This window comes from Orycteropus afer, unplaced genomic scaffold (genome assembly GCF_000298275.1).
Source record: "Orycteropus afer afer isolate SDZICR_OR568_19922 unplaced genomic scaffold, OryAfe1.0 scaffold00041, whole genome shotgun sequence".
Classification (NCBI taxonomy): Eukaryota; Metazoa; Chordata; class Mammalia; order Tubulidentata; family Orycteropodidae; genus Orycteropus; species Orycteropus afer.
The window spans coordinates 9596442-9608231 of record NW_006921628.1 but is presented as its reverse complement, the minus strand read 5'-3'; the positions used below and the strand labels follow the sequence as shown (position 1 = coordinate 9608231).

Sequence of the window (11790 nt, the reverse complement as noted above, 5' to 3'; positions counted from 1 at the left end):
GCATCAGAACTCTAAGCACCTGAGAGAGAGTGGGCACCTCCCAGAACATTGTTTTGTGCCACTCCCAACAGAAATACTCCAGGTGGACACCTTCAGCAATCAGGAGCTCCTCAGTTGCTCATAGCAAATCCCACCTTGGAGTTTACAAAGACTTATGGGTGGAAAAGCCACACAAAGTAATTTACTACACTGCAGTATTCCTATTGATTCCTGGAGCCTTGTTCTTTGTCAATGTCTTCAGTGCAGCCTGGACTTCTTACTTCAATACCAGAGTTTTCTGATCATACGCTACTTCTTGAAATGGTTGAACATCAACCAGTTCTTTTTGGTATAGTGACTCTGTATATTCTTTCCATCTTCTCTTGATGCTTCCTGCATTGCTCAATATTTTGCCCACAGAACCCTTCAATATTGCAACTGAAGGCTTGAATTTTTTCTTTAGTTCTTACAGCTTTCTTCCCTTTTGGTTTTCTAATTTCAGAACTTTGCACATTTCATTACAGTACTTTATTGCATTTTTATTTACTTATTTATCTTCTTGAGCCACCCCTTGACATCTTCTGTTCAGCTCTTTTATTTCATCATTTCTTCTACTTGCTTTTGCTATATAACATTCAAGAGCAAGTTTCTGAGTCCCTTCTGACATTCATTTTGGCCTTTTCTTTCTTTCCTGTTTTTTCAATGACGTTTTGCTTTCTTCGTGTATGATGTTCTTGATACTATCCTACAACTTGTCTGGTCTTCAGTCACTAATGTTCAACATGTAAAATTTATTCTTCAGATGGTCTCTAAATTCAGGTGGGATGTAATCAAGTTCAAAGTTTGAGACTCAAGGACTTGTTTTAATTTTCTTCAGCTTCAATTTGAATTTGCATATGAGCAATTAATGATCTCTTCCACAGTCAGCTCCTGGCCTTGTTCTGGTTGATGATATTGAGCTTCTTCATTTGCTTTTTCCACAGATGAAGTCGATTTGGTTTCTCTGTATTCCATCTGGCAAGGACTGTGTGTAAAGCAGCCATTTATGTCGTTGAAAAAAGGTATTTGCAATGAATAGTTGTTGGCCTCGCAAAATTCTGTCATGTTATCTGCCGTGTCATTTCTATCATGAAAGCCATATTTTCCAACGACTGATGCCTCTTCTATGTTTCAAAATTTTGCCTTCCAATCACCAGTAATAATACATCTTAATTACATTTGGTCAATTTCAGACTGCAGAAGTTGGTAAAAATCTTCAATTTCTTCATCTTTGGTTTTAGTAGTAAACTATGCAATTGTCTGATTCCCAATGGCCAATACCAGTCCATTTCAGCTCAGTAGTGCCTAGGATAGTGATCTTTATGTGTTCCATTACATTTTTGACAGCTTCCAACTTTTGCTACATTTATACTTCACACATTCCCCACTTAGAGTATTAATAAATGTTTGTAGCTATTTCTTCCCATTTTAGGTTGTGCTCCAAATTAGTAAATGAAGGACCCTAAAGCTTTACACTATCCATGTCATTCAGATCAACTCTACTTTGAGGAGGAAGCTCTTTCCCAGTTGTATTTTGAGTGCCTTCCAACCTGAGGTGCTCAACTTCTGGCACTGTATCAGACACTCCTTCATTGCTACTCATAACATTTTCTAGTAATGTATCAGTATTTCACTGCTATTCATAAGATTATCAGTCGCTAATGCTTTAGAAGCAGATGGCTCCATCCTTCTTCCCAGTTGTCTTAGTCTGGAAGCTCTGCTGAAACCTGTCCACCATGGGTATTTAAAATACCAGTGGAATAGCTTCCAGTCTCACAGCAACATGCAAGCCACCAAAGTAGGACAAATTGAAAGATGACTGTGGAGACACAAATACTACTAAGGAAAACGGAACATGAAAAGGTGCACAAACGGTACAAAAAGAAAGGTAACCAGAGGAAGGAAGTGGGAAGAGGGTTCCCACATTGTGGAGATGTGATATCATCAAAACAAAATGTGTATGAACTGTTGAATGGAAAACTAATTCGCTCTGTAAACTTTCACCCAAATCACAATAAAAATTTGAAGAAAAATCAGATTTACAGCCTTGGACACCCTGTGGGGCCATTCTACTCCTCTGTCCTAAAGGGTCACTATGAATCAAAATCAACTTGATGGCAGTGGGTTTAGGTTTTTTGTATGGGGCTCATGAAAAGCTTTTCAGATACGTATATAGATAGTTGCTCAGCAGAAGGAAGATGGGCAATCTACTTCTGTAAAGATTTACTGCCTTGGAAATACAATGGGGGTCGCTATAAGTTGGAATCTACTTGATGCCAGTGGGTTTGGTTTGGTTTTTATGTAGATTGTTGAAGGTCTAAAGATTTCTCCTAGATTCTTTTTGTGTGCTCATTGTACTCTGTGCCTCTTTTATAGTGTTTCTCAAAAGTTGCTTCGTATTATAGTACAGGTCACCCTATGTGGTAGATCAAAAAATGCCCCCCCCTAAGATATTCATATCAAATCCTTGGAACCTGTGAATGTTACTTTATTTGAAAAAAGTTTCTTTGCATGTGTGATTAAATTAAGACCCTTGAGATAAGAATATTGCCTTGGACTATACAGCAGGTAGGAGCTCTGGTAGCATAGTGCCTAAGGCACTTGGCTGCTAACCAGAAGGCTGGCGGTTCACACCCACCAGCCACTCCTCTGAAGGAAGGTTGGGCAATCTATTTTCGTAGTAATACTGCCTCGGAAACCCAAGGAGGGGCTGCTATAAATCGGGTCCGACTCAATGGCATACAACAACAACAACATACAGCAGGTTGTACCTAAATGCCATCACCACTCCTTATAAGAGAAACAGAGAGAATACACACAGAAAAGGAGGAGGCAGTTTGATCACAGAGTCTGAGATTAGAGTAACGTAGCCACAAGACAAGGAATGCTGACACGAGAAGCTGAAAGAGGCAAAGAATGAATTCTCCCCTAGAGCCTCCAGAGGCTGCCCTGCTGGCACCTTGATTTTGGATCTCTGGCTTTCAGAATTGTGAAAGAGTAAGTTTTGTTTGTGGCAATTTGTTACCAAAAGCTACAGGGAATTAATACATCCTTCCAATATCATCCCCCATTACTATATTCATGGAATATATCACAAGTTGTAACTATTTGTTCACTTGTTTGTCTTTATCACTATTATATAAGCAATGAAGGTGCAGGCCTTCATTCTATTACCCAATTCCTAGCACAGTGTCTGAAACATATGCTCTTAGGCACTGTCAGATTATCCAGTAAACTAGGTAAGCACAGGCTTGTTTTTATTTACTAATTTGTAGTGAACAACTTGACATTTTTTTCACCATATCAACAATTCTGCTTCTAGGCATGACTGACATCTGTCTCTCTCCTAATCCCACAACATTTTCCTACAGAATCAAAGCCTCTTTTCAAATTTACAATCCCTGATAGGGATGGAGTAGCCAGTAAGCAAGGTAAACAAGAGTTTACTTGTGCTAACTTGCTAATTTGTAGTGAACAATTTCACATGGCTTTCACAATGCAGTTCAAACCTACCAGCCACTCCTCGGAAGGAAGGTTGGGCAATCTACTTTCGTATTGATACTGCCTCGGAAACCCAAAGAGGGGTCACTTATGAGTTGGATCTAACTGGATAACAGTGCGTTGCGCACACTGCACCATGCTTATTGGTAATCAAGCCCTGTTCTTAGGAAATATCTCTTCAGTGAATAAATAAATGTTCCCATCAGATAACAAGTCTTGTGAGACAGAGACCATGTCTAGTGACCATAATTTCCAAGTCCCCCAAGCACAGGACCTTGCAAAAAAAAAAAAAATTGTTCTTCAACTTGGTCTAGAAATCAGGTAGCCAAGATTCTAGTTATTGTACTGCAACTTAAAGCTGTGCAATCACCTCACCTCCATCTTGTACATATTTACTATTAAAGTGTTTTTGGTTTGTTTTTTATCTGTTCTTCCTAACCCTGATAAAAAGCAAATCCAGAGATCAATCATTTTTACACACTTTCCATGATCCACAATACTTGGCAAATTTTAGTGACAACAAACATTTCAGGCTTTGTGGTTAAGTAGAATGAGATCAGGCTTTAGCTTTGGTGAGAACTGAAACTCAACATTGCATCCTTCACTAAATTCCTAATGAACCCTAAGACTGAATATTCTCAACTGGGAGGACACTAACGCTTACCTCAGAGGGTTGTGAACCTGTGAACCACTTGGCCTATAGCAGGGACTCCAAGAGTGGTCTCTGGTTATTAATAATTGTATGCTATTGCACATAACAACAACATTGACCTAACTCACCAAAGTGTGTGTACGTCAGACAATTCCATCCATCACATTAGCCATGTGATTTTACACAAGTCATTTAACCTCTTTGAGCCACAACTCTTTAGTATAAAAGAGCAATAACACCTACCTCATGGGAATGTTACCTGACCTGGAAAACTAAATTAATTGAACAGGGTGATTTAAAAGAGTGTCTGACTCAAAAATCATATGTAGTTATTAAAAAGTCCTGCCTTTCTAAAGTGTGAACTGGTCTTAACTACATACTCTCACTTCCTTGGGCCTTTTGAAACAGTGACAGGGGCTAGAAGACACTCATTAAACCCAAGTTTGGGAACCTTCGAACCAGAAGTCATGTGAGAGTTCCAATATTACCTCACTCTGTCCTTGAGCAACCTGTACAGACTAGACCGAAGACAGGTTCTCCAGAAGAGTCCAGCCTCTGGGACTGCGCTTAAATGATAAGTTTAGCTGCTTTAGAAGACCTGAATCAGAGATTGGCATGGTCAGCCTTCCTCAGAAAGTCACTCGGTTGCCTGGGCAACGCCTACGTCACTGCGTAACTTCATGTGCCAATTGGCGAAAAACGCACACAGAGCAATTCCCAGGTGCATCGCCGGAGCCAATGGGCGCGGCCGGAACGGTGGAGTCTCCTGGAGCCCGAGTCCGACCGGAAAGGGGCGGGGCCGTAAGGCTGCGGGAGTGCGCAGATCTTTCTGGGCCAGCCGGCAGTTGTTCGTGGCTCAGCGCCTAGCTCCTGGTCACGTAGGTTAAGCACATAACTGCTCCCTAGGGAAGACCCAGGTCCCTCCCAGGCAGTTCCCCCCTCCCCCACCCCACCCCCCACCCCCCGCGACCTGGGAACCCCGGGGGCTGGGGCGGCGATGGCTCTTGTCGGTGTTCGGAGGTGGAGCTGACGAGGCGCCAGAGGGCTGAGAGGAGCCCGACTGAGTCGCGGATAAGCGCGAAGCATTTCTTTGGTCGAAGAGCTCCGAGATTCCCGTCTGCCGCTATCCATCCGTCAGGGTCACGCTCCTCTCTGGAAGCCCTGAACTCTGTGTCCCCCAAACCCTGAGCCCCCGGCGGGAATGTTCAAAAATGAGTACCAGGTAACCTGAAATAGCTCTCCAGCCTGTCTATAAGTTTTTCCTCTTGTTATGTGCCGTCAAGTCGGACGCTACTCATAGCGACCCCTCCTTGGGTTTCCGAGGCAGTATCACTAGGAAGTAGATTGTCCCATCTTCCTTCCGAGGAGTGGCTGGTGGGTTTGAACCGCCAGCCTTCTGGTTAGCAGCCAAGTGCCTTAGGCACTATGCTACCAGAGCTCCCTTGGGTGAAGACAGTTGAAAATCTGACACCCCACCCCCAAAATAAGGTCTTTTTCGGAGCGAGAAGGAAGGAATGGATTGACTGGTCGTGGGGGAGGTTTAGGTATATGGTTTGGCATGTTCAATCTCCAGCTTAGTGCTTCTCAATTGCTTGCGATTTTGGTTAAACTGCAGACATTAAACCCTACCGAGATATTCTGAGGGAGCTCTGGTGGCTAGTGTCTAAGGCACTGCTAACAGGAAGGTTGGCGGTTCAAACCCTCGGAAGGAAGGTTGGGCAGTAGTGATACCGCCTCAGAAACCCGAAGAGGGGTCGCTATGAGTCGGATCCCACTGCCCGGCAGTGAGGTTTTTATTTATTTATTTTTTTTTGAGATACTCTGAATCAAAATTTTGAGTAGGATCCAGAAATAAGATTCTTAACAAGTGCTTCAAGTAGTCAATAGTGACACACATGGGTACCTCAGCTGTTTAGAAGACAGTGGAAATGAGCGAAAGGATTGATGAGTTAAAAAAAGAAAGAAAATAAGCACTTTGACTACCTACTATTTGTTTTTTTCCCCCGAACTGGTTTATGTGTGTGTAAGTCAGTGGTTCTCAAACACTGGGGTACATTAGAATCTTTTGGGGGTACTTGTAAAAATGCCCATTTTCTGACTCCACCCCCTATCTACTGAATCAGTCTCCAGAGGTGAGATCAGTTGATTTACCTTTATAAAAAAAAAACTTCACCCAGGTGATTCTGATCTAGTCTGCATCAGTTATCTTGTGTATTTTGGTGTGTCTCAATGCGTCACCTGCTTTCCTTGCCTTGAGTTGTCTCTCTTCCTAACCTTCCTTAATCCTGTCTGCTCCTGTGCTTCCCTCCTTACCCCTACTTGAGGTTACAGTCTCTCTTTATTTACAATCTGTCTACCATTTCATTCTTGCTGCTATGATGAACTTCCCTATGCCAAACCCTTCTCCACTGGTCTCTATCTCTTTGTTGCTTTTGCACTTTCACCAAACACTACTTGCCTACTTAGGCGTGTCCTCAGAATATTGTCTTTTTTTTCTTTCCTATTTTGTATCATTAAGTGAATTAGAACAGTTTTAAAGAGTTTGCTTCACTTGATACAGGTAAAGTGTATTGTTAAAAAAATCATATGCCCACTGTGGGAAATTTGGAAATCAGAAGAACAGGTGGGTGAGGTGGGGAGGGTGCTGTCTCACCAGGTATAAGGATTTTTCTTTCTTTTGTTTAAAAATTGCTTCACATTTAAAATTCACAGTGAAATACGACCTGACCTGGCAAGTTAGAGTAATTCTATCTCATATGCAGTTTGCACATAATACTGTGTAGAATTAGAAATTAAATACTTTAATTTCAAGTGATTACTTGTTAAAACTCAGAAGCAAGATTATATTATTTAGAAAGCTGGAAAATCCATACAGAAATCAGGTTATCTTAGTCTTCATTTCAGATTCTCAGTTTCTTGAAATAAACAAGACACTTTTCCTCAGAAGTGATGATCTTGTTTAAGTCCCCATTTTTTATTTCAAGTTTATGGACATTCAGGTGTTTAATTAGTGTTGGTTAGTGTATGTCCCTCCATGTTCTCAGGTTTATAATGGGGAAGAAGTAGCATGTCTATAGAAATGATTCTTTTTTTTTCTTGTATAGTTTTTATGGATCCTCAAATTAATGTGTATTAAATATATAAAGAGATCTTGTAAGAATGCTCAAAATAAGAATTGCCCTGCTCCAAGATTCTTCCCCAAGCCTTTTTACTAAAATACTTAATTTGTCCTTTGTCTGAATAATCATCATTGGCACTATTGAGCCCTTGCTCTGTGCCAGGCATTGTGCTTGATGATTTATTTACATGCACTGTTCTCTGCAATCCAACAATCCTGTTTTACAGATGAAGAATCAAGATGTTGAATTAACTCCAAGGTCAGATAGTAAATAAATGATGAAGTTGGGATTAGAGCCCAGGTCATCATGACTAGAATGTTTGTGGCCAGAAATAATAAGAATTTCTTGGCCTGGCTTGAGAATTAAGCTTAAACCCTTTTGTGTGGGTTGAATAGAATGTTCTGTAAGCATGATCCATATATGTCAAGTAAATGACTCCCACACTTGTGAGATTTGTAATTTATATACATCAGAAATCATTTAATGTTTATCATGCTTTAAAAACATATTTTAAGCCATTAATCCAAGGTGACCCAAATCAGAACAGTTGTGGCTTAGATACAGTCAAGGTATAAAATAGAAGTAAGAATATGGATAATGTTTCCTCCAGATTTACTTAACTGACAGAATGCCTGAATCACTGGTTATAGACTGTGTACTCGATAGTATTCCCTCCTTCGCATTGTCTTTCACTTTAAGTGTTTTCTTTTTTGTTTTCTAGGGAGGTGCGTTTGTTGAAATCTTTAGTGCTCAGGGAAAAAACCCTGGAGCAAAATGGAAGATCCTGGGCAGTCCATCTGTGATTTGGAAAGTAAGTGTTAACAGAGCCCCAGAAACCCTGGAAAGAAAAGTGGGTGAAGATTATAGCAAAAAGGGCTTGATCAGTTTTCAGAACTGTTTCTTTTGTTCTTTTCCTCCAAAACCCTTTTACTCAAAGTCCTGCTATGGTTTTAGGGACTTTGGTGTCTATGGGGAAAATCTCTATAAACCCTGGATTTCTGAATTTCTTGATTTCTTCATCTCTAGTGACCTGTTCCACTCTAGTTCAGCACCCTTTCCCACTGTCTTACCCTGGACCTTACCATCCTAAACTGTAGGGCCTCTGAAATTACTATCATATTGAGATATCTCTCTTGGTCCCCAATCTTTGATTCTTAAGGTTACTTGCTTAATTACTTCCACCAAATAAAGGTCTCATTCATTGGGACCTTTGGGCCATTGACCATTCTCCTTTTCCCCTGCATTTAATTTAATTTATTTATTTATTCTCACTGTCTTTACTTTCCTTTCTCTCCAGATCTGAAGCCATAGACCCATCATTTTAGTCACTTCCCTGTCAAGACCTTGAATGTCCTTGCTCCTTGTCCTTTCATCATGCCTACCTGGGAAACCCCAACCTTTTTTGAATTCCCAGTTATCTGTCTTCTCTGTACCTGCGTCTGGGCTACTTAGTACCTTTGGAGAAAATATTTACAACCTCTCGGATTGGTACTACTGAACTATACCTGAGTGGACCAGACAGCTCTCCAGTTCTTCAGTAATCCTGTTATGTTCCCTTAATCTCCAAAGTGATGATTTCTCCATTAAGTTTTTCAGCCATCATTTCCCCATCTTCATTCTCAACCCATGCCTGCCCTCCCTTATTCATCAGAAGACCTCACTCCCCACTTCAAAGGGAAAACAGAGGCCATTAGGAAGAGGCTATCTAAGCTAGCTTCCACCAGATCTAAAAACCTGTATCCATCCCCAACTTTTCTTTTCCTTCTCTCCTGTACAATCAAGAGAAGAATGCTTTTATGGGGACCTTGGTCTGTGGATAGTTTTTTTAAAGCTATTATTAATTGAGTGCTTATAATTTGCAAAGCATAGCTTTAAGTACTTTACGTATGTTGTATAATATGTACAGTAACTATGTGAGGTAGGTACCTTTATCATCATCTTTTAGGTGAGAAAACAGGCTGCGGTAGTTAAGATTATGTGTCACCTTGGCTGAGCCAGGTTTTGAGTGGCTTGGCAGCTGCATATAGTTGTTCCCCATGATGAGACTGGTAATCAACTCCATGGTGGAATCTACTGGATCAGTTGAGTAGCAGTCTTAGGGATGTAGTCTACTTCTGGTATATAAGAAGTCTTGAGAAAGGTCTTTAAAGCTTTTTGGCATGCTTGGACCCTGCATGTAGCCGAGTCTTCTTTCAGCAGCTTGCGATGTCCTGCTGGTCTTGGGACTTTTTCTGGACTTGAACTAGTGGCCTGCCATGTTGTTTGATAATCTTAGGAGTATGCCTTTTTATTTGTCAATCTTGAGTTTGCCATCCTCAGCAGCCAGCAGCTGCCTGAGTTAAGAGATGCCTCCACCTTCATTGGGCTGGGAGCAAGAGGCAGAGCTGAAGCTCAAGGTCAAGGGGCTTTAGCCCAGCCCCTAGAGCAGGCACTTTGAACTCAGACTTCTAGCCTCCAAAACTGTAGGAGAACAAATCTGTTGAAGCCACCCATTTGTGGTATTTTCTGTTAGAGCTGCACTAGAGATATCCAAAGCATAGGCCCAGAGAGGGTAAGCAACTTGCCCACATTTACACAGTTTGAATTAGAGGTAAACCATTCGGTGAGAGTATACAGGCAGGCAGATCAGTAAAGGCTTCCCTGAGGACATGACTTGAGCTCTGAGAATGAACTAGGTACAGGATGGTGCTGGTGGAAAGAAGAACATTTCAGGTGAAGGAAGAGAAGGTTGTTGAGGCCAACATGCAGAAAGTAAGGGAGGGTGCATGGTAGAAGATGGAGAGAGCCGCCTAGTCTATACAGGTGTTTATGGACCCTGTTGAAGATTGTGGTAAACTATTGGAAGGTTTTAAATACATGCCCAACTTAGATATGTTATTGTTGTTATGTGCCGTCAAGTCGGACACGACTCATAGTGACCCCTCCTTGGGTTTCCGAGGCAGTATCACTACGGAAGTAGATTGCCCCATCTTCCTTCTGAGGAGTGGCCGGTGGGTTTGAACAGCCAACCTTCTGGTTAGCAGTCAAGTGCCTTAGGCACTATGCTACCAGAGCTCCTTATGTATAGATGAAATAAATAATATACCAGCCACTCCTTCAAAAGAAGATGGGGCAATCTACTTCGGTAGTGATACTGCCTTGGAAACCCAAGGAGAGGTTGCTGTGAGTTGGGTCCTACTCGACGGACCCAACAACAACAACAACAACAAGGGCATGTATGTTCATTTTAAATATATTGAGATGCTGTTGTGAAGGATAGAATATAAATTTGTTTAAACAATCTTTAATTCATAGCAGCCATTACAATGCATTTTTTGACATACACAAAAACTCTAATTCTGAAGACTAGGAGAATCTGTGAACTATTTTAATGTGAAAAATTTTTCTTTATACTCAAATATTGAGAATTTGCTCTAAGATTGAATAAATAAATAACCACTCACAGTAGCACTTTGAGGGAAATATAAGTATAGGAGGTTTTTCATTCTGAGGATTTTTTTTTCTTTTATCTCAGTTTTATAGGCAACCTTAACTATAAAGTTTTAATTCATGTTAATTTTAAGTAAATTTGATAAATAGAATTTCAGACTTAGAGCACTGATAAAATAAGGCAAGGATTAATTCTGTATGAGCCGTGGCCTGAAACCCAGGACTTTCTAGAGTGGATACAGCATAGGTTAGTTTCCTGTACTATGGTGTTAAAGACCAATACAAAAATTAAAAGAGAGGAAGGGTCATTAAACTCCAGAAACTCTGAGTTAGTAATTTCCTGAAGTTGGAGGAAGGGCATCTTTATCAGAGGGGATTTGCCCAAGTGGCTTAGCATGTGGATATTTCCAGTTCCCAGCAAGTCTTAGGATAAGAAATGTATCAGGGCTTGAGCCTGACTTTAAGAAATTGCAACATGGAACTTTTTCCTTTGGTTTTGGAGCTCTAAATTTATAAGTAACATAAAATATCCTTCACTTATCACTGTTTTAATTTTTGTTCTATAGGAATTTGATAAAGAAGTTAAAAGTTTTGTGTTTGTTTTGGAAGGCAGCAGCCAAACAAACAAAATTCAATTACCAAAGGAGAGTAAACAAATCCGTAAGTAAGAGTTTTAATATTGAAACTAAATATTTGATACTTAAAGTACTGTTGCGTATCATAAACAGGCATACTTAGGTATAACTTTTACTGGCATCTGTTGATGCAAAGGGATATGATTTTTTAAAAAATTAATATGTCAGGCACTATATTAAAATTTTGTTTTTTCAATAATATATTTTTGTTTGTTTTTGATGAAAGCATACACAGCAAATTAGGTTCTCATTTAACAATTTCTATATAATTCCGTGACATTGGTTGCATTGTTCACCACATTCTTTTTTATTTCTATTCTGGTTGTTTTGTTCCATGAATCTAGCTTTCCTATACCTCTCCCCTTACCTTCTCACCTTTGCTTTAGGGTAAATGTTGACTGGTCTCATATAGATGATTTTTTTTTTTTTTTTTTTA

General features: G+C 40.4%; 1 protein-coding gene across 1 annotated transcript in view; it reads left to right on the top strand.

The window, feature by feature from the left end:
• Positions 1-5372: 5372 nt before the first annotated feature.
• The window catches only part of CFAP20DC (CFAP20 domain containing), a 506982-nt gene continuing 500564 nt past the window's right edge, over positions 5373-11790 (top strand). The window contains exons 1-3 of the mRNA XM_042780469.1: positions 5373-5393; positions 8012-8101; positions 11286-11379. Coding sequence (XP_042636403.1) covers positions 5373-5393; positions 8012-8101; positions 11286-11379 — 205 coding nt within the window. The remainder of the gene's footprint in view (positions 5394-8011; positions 8102-11285; positions 11380-11790) is intronic.